Source organism: Salminus brasiliensis, chromosome 6 (genome assembly GCF_030463535.1).
Source record: "Salminus brasiliensis chromosome 6, fSalBra1.hap2, whole genome shotgun sequence".
Taxonomy (NCBI): domain Eukaryota; kingdom Metazoa; phylum Chordata; class Actinopteri; order Characiformes; family Bryconidae; genus Salminus; species Salminus brasiliensis.
This window is the reverse complement of record NC_132883.1, coordinates 35,498,835-35,516,856: the sequence shown is the minus strand read 5'-3', so window position 1 is coordinate 35,516,856 and position 18,022 is coordinate 35,498,835. Positions and strand designations below refer to the sequence as shown.

At 41.3% G+C, this 18,022-nt stretch overlaps 1 protein-coding gene and 2 non-coding genes across 3 annotated transcripts; 2 read left to right on the top strand and 1 right to left on the bottom strand.

Annotated features, from left to right (window-relative positions):
* The first annotated feature begins 416 nt into the window (after window positions 1-416).
* Window positions 417-488, top strand: trnaa-cgc (transfer RNA alanine (anticodon CGC)). The gene has a single exon. It is a non-coding gene; the product is annotated as a tRNA-Ala (tRNA).
* A 1,079-nt stretch (window positions 489-1,567) lies between these two features.
* Window positions 1,568-1,639, top strand: trnaa-cgc (transfer RNA alanine (anticodon CGC)). Its single transcript has one exon. It is a non-coding gene; the product is annotated as a tRNA-Ala (tRNA).
* Window positions 1,640-11,379: 9,740 nt separating this feature from the next.
* On the bottom strand, window positions 11,380-17,824 carry LOC140556919 (caspase recruitment domain-containing protein 19-like). The gene is made up of 6 exons (XM_072681032.1): window positions 17,741-17,824; window positions 15,060-15,199; window positions 14,271-14,427; window positions 13,958-14,026; window positions 13,790-13,855; window positions 11,380-13,624 (listed from the first exon to the last, which is right to left on the bottom strand). The coding sequence occupies exons 1-6, from the start codon at window positions 17,802-17,804 to the stop codon at window positions 13,515-13,517; spliced, it is 606 nt and encodes a 201-aa protein (XP_072537133.1). The 5' UTR covers window positions 17,805-17,824; the 3' UTR covers window positions 11,380-13,514.
* Between the last annotated feature and the right edge of the window lie 198 nt (window positions 17,825-18,022).

Sequence of the window (18,022 nt, the reverse complement as noted above, 5' to 3'; positions counted from 1 at the left end):
ATGGGAGTACATGCAAATTCTTGTACTGAAGCAGAGGTCACACCAACGTTTGCTAAAAGGTCAAACTGAGCATTTAGCAAGAATTTATTAGTTGAGTCAGCCAAGAATTGTTAGGTGACCAGTTGAGGCATAGAGTCATGGGACTAGGTGGGTTGACTGGCAGACATGGTGGCCAAGTGGTAAGGTGTCGGCATTTTAAACTGAACATCATGGGTTCGACCCCTGTCCGTGCCTTCTTTCTTGGAAGATTCTGCCCAATGTCACTTTGCTTGTAGCTTTTGCATGCCCCATCATATATGATGTTCCAGCTTACTATATTAAAATGCTGACTATGCAGGATTTTAACTCTGCCCTAGCTGTAAGTTTAAAGCTTTGGCTTGTCACATGGGCACATTGCCAACAACCTAAAGCAAGTTGGGGATGTAGCTCAGGGGTAGAGCGCATGCTTCGCATGTATGAGGTCCTGGGTTCAATCCCCAGCATCTCCACTGAATTTGTCTTTTAGACTGAAGCTCATTATTGGAAGCATGCTGAAGTGAATCAAAACCACAACAAATAATATTCATTAAAAAGGCATTTGCAGCTGGAGGAACTTGCTTGATTTGCATGTTCTGAGACAGTATCAGAAGAATGTTTACTGTTATGCTCAGGTAATTAACTCCTGTTGCTTTTACAGGTACATTTGTCCAGTGCTTCCACGCCAATTCAAAATTGAGGCTGTGGGCGCGATGGCCAAGAGGCAAGGCGTCCGTCTTGTAAACCGAAAATCATGGCTTCAATCCCCGTTCGTGACTTTTTCCAAGCAAAAAGAAGCTTAATGGGAGCTTTTATTACATGTTAATCAAATCCTCCCCATCTTTGCTGATTATCTTATTTTTACTCATGCTCTTGGGTTCCTCAAACAGAAGATTGGCAGAGGGGATGTAGCTCAGTGGTAGCGCGCATGCTTTGCATGTATGAGGTCCAGGGTTCAATCCCCTGCATCTCCATGTTATAACCTGCTAGGCAGTTTTTTGCAACTTCAGACTACGAGGATCAGGAATTTTTCTCCATTGTCTGACCTATTAGAGTATTTCTTTGCAACTTCAGAAAAACACAAACCAGACATATAGTTCTAGACAAGTTCTGCCACATGTGTTGCACGGTGCCCAGGATGGGAGTACATGCAAATTCTTGTACTGAAGCAGAGGTCACACCAACGTTTGCTAAAAGGTCAAACTGAGCATTTAGCAAGAATTTATTAGTTGAGTCAGCCAAGAATTGTTAGGTGACCAGTTGAGGCATAGAGCCATGGGACTAGGTGGGTTGACTGGCAAACGTGGCCAAGTGGTAAGGCGTCGGTCTCGTAAACCGAACATCATGGGTTCGACTCCTGTCCGTGCCTTCTTTCTTGGAAGATTCTGCCCAATGTCACTTTGCTGGTAGCTTTTGCATGCCCCATCATATATGATGTTCCAGCTTACTATGTTTAAAATGCTGACTATGCAGATTTTTAACTCTGCCCTAGCTGTAAGTTTAAAGCTTTGGCTTGTCCCATGGGCACTTTGCCAACAACCTACAGCAAGTTGGGGATGTTGCTCAGTGGTAGAGCGCATGCTTCGCATGTGTGAGGTCCTGGGTTCAATCCCCAGCATTTCCACTGAATTTGTCTTTTAGACTGAAGCTCATTATTGGAAGCATGCTGAAGTGAATCAAAACCACAACAAATAATATTCATTAAAAAGGCATTTGCTGCTGGAGGAACTTGCTTGATTTGCATGTTCTGAGACAGTATCAGAAGGATGTTTACTGTTATGCTCAGGTAAATAACTCCTGTTGCTTTTACAGGTACATTTGTTTAGTGCCTCCACACCAATTAAAAACCAAGGTTGCGAGCGCGATGGCCAAGTGGCAAGGCGTCGGTCTTGTAAACCGAAGATCATGGGTTCGACCCCTGTCCGTGCCTTCTTTCTTGGAAGATTCTGCCCAATGTCATCATATATGATGTTCCAGGTTACTATGTTAAAATGCTGACTATGCAGGATTTTAACTCTGCCCTCAATGTAAGTTTAAAGCTTTGGCTTGTCCCATGGGCACATTGTCGACAACCTACAGCAAGTTGGGGATGTAGCTCAGTGGTAGAGTGCATGCTTTGCATGTATGAGGTCCTGAGTTCAATCCCCAGCATCTCCACTGAATTTGTCTTTTAGACTGAAGCTCATTATTGGAAGCATGCTGAAGTGAATCAAAACCACAACAAAAACTGTTCATTGGAGATTTTCACCTGAGTGAGCAGTTTCTCCACACAGCTGTCTTGCTTTGGGTCTGGATGGCTCCCCACCTGATTTGTATGTGGAACTTTGGGATTTAGTGGGACCTCTTATACTGGATTCCAGGAAAGGAAAAGACCTGTTACAATGTTCAAGCTACAGGCCTGTTTCTCTTATTTGTAGCGATGTCAAATTATTTGCTAAGGTTCTCTCTTTGCTGTTGGAAACTGTGGAACCTGCTTTAATAAGGGAAGACCAAACTGGGTTCATAAAGGGCCGTCCTGCCTCAGATAATATCCGGAGATTATTTCAGATTTTGGACGCTGCACCTACATTTCCTAGCTCTTGTGCAGTTCTCTCTTTGGACGTGGAGAAAGCCTTTAATAGGCTGAGTGGAGTTATATGTGAGCAGTCCCTGAACGTTTTGGGTTTGGGTACAACGTTTATTTCAGTGCTGCGAACACTGTATCATTCTCCTGCAGCATCAGTTTTAACCAACAATCTAATGTCCCCTGCATTTCAGCTAGAGCGTGGGACTAGACAAGGGTGTCCAATCTCCCCCCATTGATTTTGTCTGTCTTTAGAACCTTTAGCACAAGCTGTTCAACAATCCTCAATATTTCCTTTCACAATTCAAGATCACAGCAACTTTATTTCGCTTTATGCTGATGACATTCTTCTGTGTTTAGACAGCGTGGATGTCTCCATTCAACTTGTAATGAAGGAATTTGATGTTTTATAGAGCATTTCAGGGTTTAAAACCTATGGGCTTCCATGGTGCTTTCCCATAGCTGGATTGGATCCAACCATATATGCCCTCCAAAGGATGTGTATCCAGGATCTACCGTAAGTTGATTAAAGCTACTATGAAACCTCTTTCAGTTGCTGCATTATGGAACAGAGAGCTGGCTGCCTTAAATCATACTCCAGAATGGGGAATTACTTGGTCTGATCTTAACAGGCCTTCCAAAAATGTAACACATCAACTTACTGATTTTAAGGTCATTCACAGAGCATACCTGACACCATATAGAAGATTTAAAATGAAGCTCCAAACTACCAATCACTGTCATATATGTACCAACACTGCTGCTGGTCCATTTTACATATGTTCTGGGAAAACTCTGGAAATAGATCAATTCAGTGTTGTCTGATTTACTGGAAATTGAGTGAAATTATGACCCATGTTTGAGTCTCCTGAATGACAACTCCAATATAGGGTTAAAGGTCATACAGAATAAACTACTGTTTACTGTCATGGCGGGTTAGGCCAGACACAGAGGGATGAACATAAAGGCATACAGATGAACACGACACAAACTTGAAAAACCAGAGGGCAAAAAAAAAAAAAAAAAGGGGTGAACTAAAGACGCGCTAGACCGGCGCTGAGACTACTTCTAAAAGAAGGGAAGAGAGCTAGGAGACCAGCTGCAGAACCAAAAACGGCTAGGCCGACCAAACTTGGTACTACTGCGTGAGCGTGGGTCGCCTAGCTGGAACGAGAGTCGTGGGTCTATCTTGGCTGAGAGTGAGCGAGCCTCGCTGAGTCCTTGGATGGCCGGATGGCCTGCAACAAGGAACAAGGAAGTCGAGCAGAAGCTGGTCCTAACACACCGTGAGCAGTAACGGGAACCTCTCGGGCTGCCTTTAGGTTCCAAACATGCAATTTTGGCCTCGGACTAAGACGTCCAGGCTCCTTAAGTACCGCCAGCCTCAGGTGAAACGCATGACTTAAACAAGGAACAATAAACAATCAAAACCGAAACACACGTGAACACAAACGAACTGAACCAAACACACATGAACGTAAACGAACACGAACCGAGTCTCTGAATCGACACACATGAACGGAAATAGAACACTGATGAATAAATAAAAACATTATTAGTATGTGTGTATATATGTGTATATATATATATATATATATATATATATATACATACACAATGCTCAAAAAAAATATAGGGAACACTTAAACCACACAATATAACTCCAAGTAAATCAAACTTCTGTGAAATCAAACTGCCCACTTAGGAAGCAACACTGATTGACAATCAATTTCACATGCTGTTGTGCAAATGGAATAGACAACAGGTGGAAATGAACTCGTGGTAGCATGAGACGGACTCTACAACCCACACAAGTGGCTCAGGTAGTGCAGCTCATCCAGGATGGCACATCAATGGACCTCATGTGGCTGGAGTGTGTCAGCAGTTCCTGCAAGATGAAGGAATTGAAGCTATGGACTGGCCCGCCCGTTCCCCAGACCTGAATCCGATTGAGCACATCTGAGACATCATGTCTCGCTTCATCCACCAACGTCCTGTTGCACCACAGACTGTCAAGGAGTTGGCAGATGGTTTAGTCCAGGTCTGGGAGGAGATCCCTCAGGAGACCATCCGCTACCTCTTCAGGAGTATGCCAAGGCGTTGTAGGGAGGTCATACAGGCACGTGGAGGCCAAACACAATACTGTGCCTCATTTTGATTTGTTTTAAGGACATTACATCAAAGTTGGATCAGCCTGTAGTGTGTTTTTCCACTTAAAGTTTGTGTGTGACTCCAAATCCAGGCCTCCATTGGTTAATAAATTTGATTTTGTTGTCAGCACATTCAACTTTGTACAGAACAAATGATTCAATGAGAATATTTCATTCATTCAGATCTAGGATATGTTATTTGAGTGTTCCCTTTATTTTTTGAGCAGTGTAAATGAAAGGGCATGCAAAAGCTACCAGCAAAGTAACATCGGGCAGCATCTTCCAAGAAAGAAGGCACGGACAGGGGTAGAAGCCATGACCTTCGGTTTATGAGACCGACGCCTTTTCACTTGGCTACCATGCCAGCTCATCCAACTAGATAGTCCCATGACTCCATGCCTGAACTGGTCTACTGACAATTCTTGGCTGACTCAATGAATAAAATTCTTGCTAAATGCTCAGTTTGAACTTTTAGCAAACGGCGGCGTGTCCTTTGATTCAGTGCACAAAATTGCTTGTACTTTCATCCTGGGCACCTTGCAACACATGTGGCAGAATTTGTCTAGAACTAAATGTCTCGTTTGTGTTTCTCTGCAGTTGCAAAGAAATTCTCTAACAGAACGAGGAGCGATTATCCAGAGCACCGCAGTAAACATTCTCCTGATACTGTCTCTGAACGTCCACATCAACCAATTTCCTCCAGCAGCAAAAGCCTTTTTAATGAACAGTTTTTGTTGTGGTTTTGATTCACTTCAGCATGCTTCCAATAATGAGCTTCAGTCTAAAACACAAAGTCTGGGGATTGAACCCAGGACCTCATACATGCGAAGCATGCGCTCTACTACTGAGCTATATTCCCACATTGTTTGGCACAACTTATCGGCAATGTGCTTTGCAATCTTTCAAGACATAAGGTACGGACAGGGATCGAACCTATGATCTTCGGTTTACGAGATAGACGCCTTACATTTACTTTAAGGCATTTAGCATACCCTCTTATCCAGAGCGACTTACAAAAGTGCTTTGCTATTTACAAAAGAAAAACCTCATCTAGTTTAAAAAGGCTACAAATTTAAAGATACCTCTAAGTTTAGACACTACTAAACACCAGTCAGTAAGGAGACCACTTGGCCACCATGCCAGATCAGCCTGCCAAGAAGTCAGTGGAAAAAAAAATTATCATTATAGTCTGGAGTTGCAAAAAAAACTGTCTACCAGGTTATAACATGGATAGGCACAGAATTGAACCCTGGATCTCAAACATGCATGGCATGCCCTCCACGACTGAGTTACAGCCCCACTGCCACTCAGTATAACCCATGATAAACAAGTAATATAAGCTGCTATTGAGCTTCTTTCTCTTGTTTTGGCTTGGAAAAAGGCATGAACAGGGCAACTACCAGCATATTGGCATGGACAAGTGTCAAATTCATGATCTTTGGTGTATGAGCCCAACACCCTACCACTTTGCCACCATATCAGGTAATCCTGCCTAGTAGTTCCTTGACTCCATGCCTGAAATTGTCTATTGACAATTCATTGGTTGTTTCGGGAATAAACTCCTTGCTAAATGCTGTCAGAACGTTTAGCAAACGGCGGAAAGCAATGCCCAAGAGCACATGTAAAAGCAAAGCATTCAGCAATGAAGAGGAAAATTTGATAAACAAGTAAAATAAACTCCCAATTTCTGAAGTTTGTATTGTATTGGTTGGCAATGATATAAACTGTCAGAGGAAAAACATGTATTTCAACAATATTGGCCTTTTAGGTTTTTAAGATGAAAGCATTTCTAGCTTTTAATGCAGGTTAATGTAAATACATTGCCATGTGGAATTGTATACTTTGTTTTTTTGATAGTTTTGCTTTGCTCATTTATAATGAAATACTGTCACATTGTGGAGAGCGTGCCAACAAACAGACAATGGGGGACATGGAGTCTGAAAACTTTCTTTGAGGTGCAGCAATATAGAATAATTGTAGTTTATTGAGCAGATAAAAAAGAATATAAAAGAGAAGCTTCATAAAGCATCCATTCACTTAAGTAGCCATCTTTTTAGGTGGTTGGATAGGTTGTGTTCACAAAACAACAGCAAGGATAGCACTTGAAAATGTCTGAGAATAGTGACCATGCTAAGCAAAAAACTAACTCTGCAATACAATGTAACATAGGTAGCTACACAAAAACTCCACATATTAAAAAAATAAATATCTTAACCCTACCTGCTCAGCAAGAAAGTGTCAACTCAGCATCACTTTTAATCTTTTCAGGTCACTCGTCTCCCTTTAAAGCATAGCCAGTGATCCTGGTCACTCTCTCTTTTGAGTTGCCAGCTCCTGGCCAATTCTTAATCTGTGTTCCAGTGGACTTGTTCCCATGTTACTGAGGCTGCATCAGGTCGTGTCTTGTATGGACTATGTATTCCAGAATGCATTTTGCACCACACTGCTGTTCCAATGGTACAAATTGTAGAATTACTATACAGCCTACTCCACTCGTACTCGTGAGTCGGACTTGTCAAATCAGTACTACCAAATACACCAGTCCGAATTTTATACTGACGTACTTTATATTGATAATCCCACACTTTGTTTTCAAAATGAACATATGGAATATATGGAACGGTCATGCCAACACACTGACACTCTTTGTCTGGACAGGGGCAGAGGTGAAGGTAAATCCATTATCCAGAATCAGAATCTCTTTATTTCGCCAAGTACGTTACACATACAAGAAATTTTACTTGGTGAGAGCAACACAAGTATAACGTGTAACAAACAAACTGTTAACAAGTATTACACTGAGAGGGAAAAAAATACACTAAACAATAAACAGAATAAAGAATAAGTACTAAAAGTAATAAAGCTTAAAAAAAAAAACATATATACAGAGAATTATATAAACATTCACAGAAACTTTACATCTGTACAGCCATGCAATAATCATAGTGCAAATGCTAATCATGTTGTGTATCAATACTGTGTTGCAGTGAAATCCAGTTAAGTTTAGACACTACTAAACACAAGTCAATAAGGTGACCACTCTACTATTCGCCCAAGTATTCTTGGAAGAGGTGGGTCTTCAGTCTGCATTTGAAGACAGCGAGCGACTCTGCCGTTCGGACACCCAGAGGAAGCTCGTTCCACCACTTTGGTGCCAGGACAGAAAAAAACCTGGACGCTTGTCTTGGAGACAGTCATTTGTGAAGAGGCTGAAGAGAAGAGGTGGGAGAACACAACCTTGTGGTACTCCAGTACTGAGTGTCCGGAGATCTGACATGCGTTTTCCCAGCTGCACCTGCTGTCTCCTGTTAGTCAGGAAATCTACAATCCACTAACACATGGAGTCCAGCACTGACAGCAGGGACAGTTTGGCTTGGAGAAGCTGCGGCACAACAGTGTTAATAGCCAAGCTAAAGTCAACAAACAGAACCCTAGCACAGGTTCACAGGTCGAGATGCTGCAGAATGAATTGAAGGGTCAAGTTGACCTTCGACAGACCTGTTTGCTCTGTATGCAAACTGCAGGGGGTCCAGCAGGGGGTCTGTAATGGACTTTATGTGAGATAAGACCAGGCATTCAAAGACCTTCATGACTACAGAGGTCAGGGCGATAGGCCTGTAGTCATTAAGTCCAGTGATGGTTGGTTTCTTGGGAACTGGAATGATGGTGGAGGTCTTGAAGCAGGCTGGAACACAGCAGAGTTTTGTTGAAGATGCTGGTTAAGATTGGTGCTAGTTAGTCAGGCCCCGGAGCTTTCCTCACCTTCTATCTGCCAAAGAACCTGCAAACATTCTCCAAGCTGAGGGAAAGACGAGCAGGGGATAGGATAGAGAGCCAGTGTGGGAGAAGAGGTCTCCACTCCTGAACACTGCCTCCTTTTCCCTTCGAAGCTGTTTGAGTTCTGCTGAGAACCAGGGTTTATTATTGCTCTATGTCACGTGATTTGGTTGAAATACAGCTGTCTTTACAGAAAATTATGTATGACGTCACAATGTCTGTGTATTCGCCCACTCTGTCTGTCACCTCCTCAAACGCCGCCCAGTTTGTAGTTTCGAAGCAGCCATGACGCTTCTCAATGTCTCCACTGGACCACCTCTTCACTGTTGTAACTACCGGCTCATCCAGGTCAGAGTACAAGGTACAGTGTCAAAGCCAACCTAAACAACCAAGCAAGAGATAGTAGTATAACAGTGACCTAACATAGAATACCCAAAACTGAGGCGCTTAAGAGGAGTCCTAATCAGTCTAATCATGAACAGCACCTGTGTGTTGGACAAGCTTAGCCCTTGCACACTGGAGCTTGTGAGCTCCCAACTGAAGCCAGCAGAGGGAGACATTACAGTACTATTTCTGACCCAATTGCTTTGACACAACCCCAAATACCAAAATACTTGATGTGTTCTGAATAGTTTTTTGTGTGATCATGTACTGCTGGTTTGGAAGTGTTGGCATTGGATGTTTTCCCTTATGTATGTAAGTCTTATAAATAGACGTATGGTCAGTATAGTTTTGCCTCTTTTTTATTGTTTGTTTACAAGAATTTACAAAAAAAAACACTTTCATTTTGCGGTCAGAGTGAAAACGGACATCTACAAAGTAAGGTCAACAAAATAAAAGTATATAATGTAAAATAAGTAACTGCATAAGTATCCACCCTTTACCATAACTGACCTAATTCAACAGGCGAGGTCCAGGCAATTGTTTATTAATCTCAAAGTTAGGGAAATGGAGATCAGCTGAGTGCAGTGAATGTGTCTCAACACTGTAAAATCTAATAGCTGTCATACTTAAGAATTAGTCAACTTCACAAGTCTCAACAAAACACACTTCTTACTGGTTCTAGTTCATTGCAGGGTGAAAAGTGAAGTAGCAGCGTTTATTCTCTCTTAATTGCTGAGGGAACGCGTGTGCCTTAGGTTTGGGCAGTGTAACTTTAAGTTTAAGTAACACGGGCACCTTTCCTATTGGCTCCTTGCACCATCTATTTGCATAAGGGGCCTATTGTTCACCCCTCACTCACCGTCAGTGTGTAGTTTTTCCCCCCACTTGTAATTTATAATCTGGTATACTTGCCTGGTGTTGAAAGCTTTAAGAGCAAAATACACATTTCTCTGCTGCTGAATGTGGTTTTCTGTTGGCTGAATGTTACAGTGACCACAATGCATTAATGCAGATGTCATTAATAGAAATGCCATTAGAGAAGGTGGCCATTTTTAATACTGCCGTCAATAACTGGCATATTAACTGGCAGTAATCCACCATAGAAGCGGTTACTTTTAATTGTGAAGTTGAGTACTGCCGATTTACATGGAGTTACTACAGTTCAGTTCATTTATTTAACCCCTTAACACTCTAATTCTAATATTACTAACTACAGGGACCTCTGTACTAACTGGAGGGGCAATTCTCTGGTAACATTAGTTTGCAATAACAGTTTCAGACTGCCGGCAGGCCATATGCTTTTTAAGCTCAATTGATTTGAGGTCACTTACTTCATTAGGTTTTATAGTGCCATGGATGTGCAAGCACTTAATTTACACGAGTAACACTCTGCATGGTTATAACATGTAAATCAGAACTGAAATTCTAAGTTGCAAGAAATGACACATTAGTTAGCCTAAAATAAATAAATGTGTTATTGGGAATACAGACACAGTTGATTTCTCTTGAAATGACTCAGTAGTCCTGAAAAGTCTATTTACGGCATTTAGCTGGCGCTCTTATCCAGAGCGATTTACAAATGTGCTTCATTATTTATCCAAGAATAACCTCAGCTAGTTTGAACAGACTAAAAATTCAAAGATACCTCTAAGCTTAGATACTACTAAACACAAGTCAGTATGGAGACCATAATACTTACATCTAAATCAAATGATCAAGTACCGTAAGTATAGTTTTTAAAATTTAAATTAAACTCAATTTTTAGTAAACTACACTAAAAGCATTGGCTAGTACAACATACAATACCTATACTATTTTGCCTAGTTTTTTTCTGGACGGTCCAGTCACTGGTTAATCAGTATTCCTGTAAATTCTGTGAAGTTCAGTTATATCCATCATAAAGCTTAGAGCAGACCGTCCTCACAAAAGTGACTGTACAAGAAGAAGACTAGTAAAGGAGGCCACCAAGGCACCTATGACACCTATTAAAAGGAGAAAGCGGGGGTGGATACTTTTTTAGGCACTGTATTAAATATATATTTTATATATAGTTTTTCAACTCTCATTGCAAATTAGGTTTAGCAAATAAACAAACTTTCAGCTGTCCGCAATAAACCAATCAAACAATTTCTCCAAATTCAACACAAAAAGACACGTTTAATGACAGATGGTCAGAACTTTTTCAACTTTTGGAATAGAATCTAATATTCTAGGGTTTTAGACCACCTGTCTAAAGAATCTGGTGCCATTCATTCATGGCTTCCTTTTTGCCATGTCCTGATAGGGTAGCCAGTGTTCCTAGAACATTGAATTATGCTTCCTACTGTCTCTCTAAGAACCTTCAGTGCCTTTGCTGACTTTTTGTATCCCTTTCCTTGTTTGTACAAGGCAGTGGTCTCTACTTTGAACTTTTTGGACAACTCTCTTTACTGAAATAGCCATATTTTTAACATGCAATCAAATGTCACATTCAACAAACTTGCTAGGCAGTCCAGGTATTTGAAGTGTTTTATTTCAAGCTGGAACATATTGCTGCTGTATATCCATTCTTGTCTGTAACCCTATTATTCTCCATGGTTTGAACCCTGTAGCTGCTTTGTGCACTGTGTGAATAGTTTTGGATGAGCAGACTAAGAGCAGTTAAGAGCTTTTCACCCTTTTCTGTAAAGTCACCATTTTGGTGGCACATGCTTTTCATTGGACGGAGACAAAATGGGTCAAGTTAGGCTGTATGTGCAGAGAGAATTTATTAGGGCTTAAGCAATACTCGTTGCCAGGACAGGCAGAAACAGGCAAACAGGTACAACACAGGCAAATCCAAAATGCAGGTCAAAACCAAAAGAAACAAAAGGCACCACAAATACATCAGCGGTTGGTAGAGTAACAGTGACTTCACCCTGAGCACCCAAAACTGAGGTGCTTAAGAGGAGTCCTAATTAGTTCAATCATGAACAGCACCTGTGTGCTGGGGATGAGCCTCTAAAGGGTGAAGGGTAGAGCTTAGCCATTGCACACTTGAGTACATGACATGTGAATGACATGTGAACATTTCACAAGCACACCTGGTGCATCTAATGAAGCCCTTTATTTGCTGCCTGATTTGCAAATATGTGTTCTTATGAAGGATTCTATTCAGGGGGTTGAATAATTCTGAAACTACAGGCATCATTAAAAGTGGTTTTATATGTTAATTTTGGAAAAAGCACATTTTAAATTGGTCTAGTTTGATTGGTTTAATGCAGACAGCTGAACGTTTGTACATTTAGCAAGTAAACCTTATTGTGCAAGGGTTGAATACTTTTAACTGCGACTGTAAGTAAGAGGTTTGTAGAATAAACCATTAAAATAAGTTTAAAAAATGAAAGGCATCACAAGTGGCAAGTGTTGGTCCTCGGGTTGAGAAATATGATGATAATTTGTTATATGTGTGATTAGTTTTTGAAGAATACTAAACTACTGTTACATTACAAATAATACAGTTCGATGAAAAATTAACTAATCACTGCATTCATTGTTTTTAATATTCTTACAATGTGTTACTACCCTGCTGCAGAAACTGCTTAATGCTGATCTGATGTGTTCCTCATCACCGAACACTATAATGTGAGCTGACCAGCATACCAGCATCCAAAACACAAGTCATGCTACTTTTTCTGGTATATATAAGGATATTAGATTTTTATTGTATTGCCCATGCCTGATTGGCCCTATAAGATTCCCAGTGTTTCCACGATATCTGTGGGCCAAGAGTCCAAGAAGCATAGGCATGGCCTTCCCACTGCTCCACAATTTCATACAAATGTATTTAGTGCTATGCATTACAAATGTATTACAAACCACATAAATACACACACATATTCACCGGGAGCCCTCACATGCATTAAGGTGGTCCTAGCTTAGCAAAGCTTAGTAAATACGTTCACAACAGGCCTTTGTGTGGTACTTTAGTCATTTACTGGCCAAAACGCCTTCCCCCAATTTCATGACTGTCCTCATTTGAACACCCAAAACTATTTTGTAAACTCAAATTCAGGCTGAACAGAATTATATTTATAAAGACATCATCATTCAGGATTTCAATTAGGTTATTGTGGACTGAAGATTATTATGAATACTCCCTGAACTGAATGTCCAGTGGAGCATGTCTGTGATTGTGAGGATAGCTGGTCTTTCTGACAAATAATATTTAAAAAGGTTTTAAAGGCACTGATCATTATCTGTAAGACGTAGTTATGCATCATTAAAATGAGTTGAGAACTGGTCTAACTGTAAGTAAAACGTTCATGCTGTTTCATGAAGCCTCTAGACAAATAAATCATGGGAGTAACTTTGCTTAGTAATTTCACTGAAACTCAAATCGTTTTTTTCCAAAAGGTTTTAAAATCTGGTAGGTTAAAAGGACACTCTTTTAAAGAGCATACAAACACTAGCTTAGTTCTTAGAACAAGCTAGTGTCACATATTTGGAATTAAAAATAAATCTCAGCAAATTATCCATCCCCTAGAACAATATTTACAGTGAGTTTTGGTAAATCACTGACAGCAGTATTTGCTGAACCCGATTTGGCATAATGATTATTGTAGGATATTTGTCCTCAGAAGTGCATGTTCCTTTTTCATCATTCTTCATTCCATCTTGGATCCGGTCTCCGAGTAGGAAAGCAGTATATGCCTCCCATGCTGGCCCAGTTCAAACACTGTGTAGCTGAGGACAGAACCGGTCACAATCTTCCCCTCTATAAAATAATAATAATAATAATAATAATAATAATAATAAAATAAAATAAAAAATTAAGGACATGAAAAAAGAGGAAAAGAACGAATATGAATGCATCAACAAATGAATGATTAAAAATATATAATCATTTATAAAGGTCATTTATAAAGCCCATGGGCCTTACCTTTGTGGTAGTGAAGTAAGGCCAGACCCAAAGCTATGCTGAAACAACAGAGGAAGAACAGAGGACCTGGTAAAATGAGAAAAGGTAGAAAAGACAGACGTATGTGTTCTTTCCTGAAGGATCTTAAGGTATATTAGTGAGCAAATACACGAGTGAGTGTTGGTTTACCCCTGTCATTAGGCATGCAGCGTTCCTTGTAGAAGGGTTTATGGTTAGTTCCACTTATTTCTGGGGCCTCTGTGGACAAGACCAAATGTTCAGAAATGTGCACAAAAAGTCTGTCATCTACTTCAGTTATTATAAAGTGTTAAATAGTCTGAAATACCATTGCACACTGCCCTCTGCCGACTGCAGAAACTGCTATAGAAAAGCCACATGACTGCACTACATATGTACTCTCATATGTCTATGGGACCTTAGATAAATGTGGACAAGAATGTGTGTGTGTGTGTGTGTGTGTGTGTGTATGATTTGTGCTCACCTCTGCGGGACACACGAGTGGGCAGACAAAGGTACAGGTCTTCACTGTGGAGGTGCAGAGCTCGATAAAACTCATGACATGCCTCCTCCCCCTTCTCCTGCAGATGGCTCAGCAGCTCAGCCAACCGTGTAGCAGCAGGCACACTCAAGTTACGGAACTATGGGACAGAAGAGCAGGATTTATCAGCACTGTAAGATACTGTTGGTGTCCAGATGTCTTCAAAAGGTGTCTGGTTATGCTGCACAATATAGCACTTCCTTTTAAAATTTGATCATGAATTTGCTTTTATTTTCTCCCAGTTTGGTACCTCACCTATTCATAACTCCCCCTAGCACTTGCAAAGCTCCAGACACTGGGAGGGTCAGGATACATGCAAGGTCAGCCACTGCCTCTTTGAAACTGCCACCAAAACACTCCGAAAGCATTGGGTCCCCAGCTCCACTGCACCAGCTAACATCGCTGAAGAATGGTGAGGGAAGAGAGCACCACCTCCCCACCCAATTGTGCTCTCCTGTGACTCCGGCCACTGATGGCAAAGCGGCATGGCTCAGAATTCGAGCTTGCGATACCGGGCCATAGTGATTGCACATAAGACTGCTGAGCCACTCAGAGCCCCAATATAGCACTTCATTAATTTTTAGGATTTTGGCCCAAAGGATGCAATACAGAACCTATGAACACCCTAACCAGTTATTATAGAAGCATTTGGCCAAATCTATTTTAACCTATTTATTGCAGAGACACCACTCCAATCATGGCAAGCTCTGTTTGTTGTTAGGAAATACTCACTTTCTGAGCTTCTCTGTCTGTCAGTATCTGAGGGTAAATCCGGTTCAGCTGGAGTACAAGTCTGTCCAGAAGCTCAGTGCCCACGCGCTGGTCAGAGCAGAGAAACACTGAATCTTGCTGCAGCTGTTCTTGGTACCTGTCTGAGACCAAGATACAAAGAGCAGAAAGTCGGCCAGTCTTTAATGCTTTGAAAAAAAGCAGTACACTTTCACTATACATCAGATTTTAGGGAGAACAATTTTGTACATACCAAGCGTCTTGAGCGGCAGTTACACAAAAGACCTCAAACTAGACATGAAATGTGTTCGAGTGCTTTTGGTCAGTAACAGCACAGAGGTCAGCATGGGGTCTTGGGTTGGTTTGTGTGTACAACCTGTTTACAAAACCCTCATCAAATCAGCATGTCTTGTTATTGTCACAACCCTAAGTCTATTAATTCCAGCTTACAGTAGTAATTACATTGTGTGTAGCTTATGTGTGCCCTTATAAATACAATAGCGGAGTTCTAAAGCCAGGCGGGTCCTCAGTAGGACTGACCTATGAAAACTTAGTATCCCATTGGTCACACAAATGTGACCAAATGTGAACAGTCTAACTGTCTAATTATGAAACTGATTTACTTTGTGATAGTTGAATTTTAAGAGCTGTAAAATAGGCCTATTCCAAATGGTAAAACTTACTCCCTGAAAAAAGTACATACACCTATCCCATTAACAAAATCCCAGCTAGCCCTGGTGAAATGATAAAACACTATGGCCACTTTGGGAGAATCTTTTAATACATTTTGTGAGACAAGCAACACATCACCACCAGACTCTGCTAGTTAAAGGAAAAGGGGCTGCTACGGCAACCAGGTCTTGTAAATATGGCTTTTCCTGTGCGGATGTCCATGGAAGAGGTACTCTATACGAGCAAGGAAGCTAAACCATGGGGCTCTAAGCGGGTATCCGCCACTGCGCCAAGAAAATACGGAGATGACAGGAACATCTAGACTTGGGAATGATCATAAAGTACTTAAATTAAGCATTTAATACAAAGCTATGCTATGCCACAGTATGCCATGCTAGGTTATGTGGCTCCTGTGAGCCGTCAAAGGGGCATTCTCAATACAAAGTACGTCATCTTTAGACTGGTATTCTTGGTAGTCCACAGGAACACAAGCACAGACAAGAACGTAGACTGAGAATTGGCCACAGTGTTGTAAACCAGCCAGTCTTTTTTTTTTCCTCACACAAGCCCACCATAAAGAAGTAAATCAGAGTGTTACATTATGAGGCAAAATAACAGGGTTGGAAACAGCCTTGTAAAATTGATACCAACTCTGACTTAAATACTGGATAGATGGCTATAAATCCTGATATTTATAGTGTTCCACTTTTTATAGGTTCTACATTTTTATTTCTTATCCCAAATAATAGAAGAGCGTTTACTGGTGGAGTACCTGCACATTTGAAAAGTTTCAGAGCTATGAAAAAATATAAATGGCCACAATGCAGAAACACATGCAGGTAGGGAGGCATAATCTTGCTAAGCTCGACTGAAATTCACATTTCAGAGCAGTGAGAAAAACGACCGTCTTATGCAAAGTGCTAATGCAGCAATTTCATATTCAGGTACACGTCTCCAGTAGAAAGCTACTAAACCTCAGTGCGTGGCCTTTAAACAAGCTGCAGAAACTCAACTTTTGGTTTCAGAACCAAATAAATAAATAAATAAATAAATAAATAAAAACACCACATGGAAACAAAAGGTGCTGTAAGTGTAAAAGTTCCATTAAAGTGTGTTTTTATTGTAATGACCATTTATGACTGGCTTTTACTGGTTGTTTAAACATTTTCACATGTTTCATATGCAAACAAAAAAGCTTATAATAAATTTAAAAAAGTTTATAATAGTAAAAAATAATAATAATAAAGTAGTGCGTCAGTAAGCCTCGTGGTATCGCTGCTCTCTGTTGCCGATACCGATACCGTGTGTAGGAGTCAGTATCGGCGCCGATACCGATACAGTACCGCTATCGATGCAACACTATATACAGCCTAACTGACTTACTATATCACTAATAAACAAATCCAGCCTGTCTTTAGCACCTGCATGTGGACTCAGTATTTCACTGGGTTTAACTAACTGTAGACCTAAAACGTCCACATATACGCGTTGGGAGTAAGCCAGGATTCCTTTGGCACGACTCTCTCCTCGGTGAGGAAAGGGTTAACGCAGAGAGGTTTAGCCTCCGAGTTTAGAAACCTCACCAAAGCCCGGGGCCACAGAGGCAAGGTCTCAACTTTCTGCCTCGGAGCGTAAGAATATCACAGGTATCTAACAAGTTCGAAAGTGGAGACTCCAGCACTGTAACACTGCTGAAAGCGGCCAGCTACAACCGCCCCGGTCACGCTGTCGAGTCCAGGGCGTGTTCATGTAACCAGGCTTTTGGGTCGAGCGCCCTCACGCGATACATAGATGCTACACCTACCGGTGCCACGCGGCAGCATGTTTTGTAAATCTGCGAATCTGTGCTAGCCGACGGCAGCCCACACTGTCACCGAGCTGGCTGAAGGCAGGCCGGCCGGCCCTCAGCAACAAGTCAAGGCGCTTAAGCACGAGTTGCAGGCAGCGCTAAACCCTGGGGTCAGACACTGACCGAAACTCACAGGAAGAGTCCGCTTAAAGGATTTACTGACCTGCCATTGTGGAAAATGGGGGATTTCTCGGACCGCCGACTCGCCACTCATTCGACTCCGACATGACGGAGCACCATGACGGGATTAGCCGAACCGTGCCGAGCTCTGACGAGTCTGGCCGTTTTCAAAGTACACCTTAGTGACTGTGTGATATACTGTATATTCATTTGTTATTCAATTGTTTGAATTCTGTATTTAAGCAAAGAATTCTATATAATTATATGATTTTTTGGGCACTGCTAAAATTATTATTTTGGACGTTTAATCAGCTAGTCCAAGACA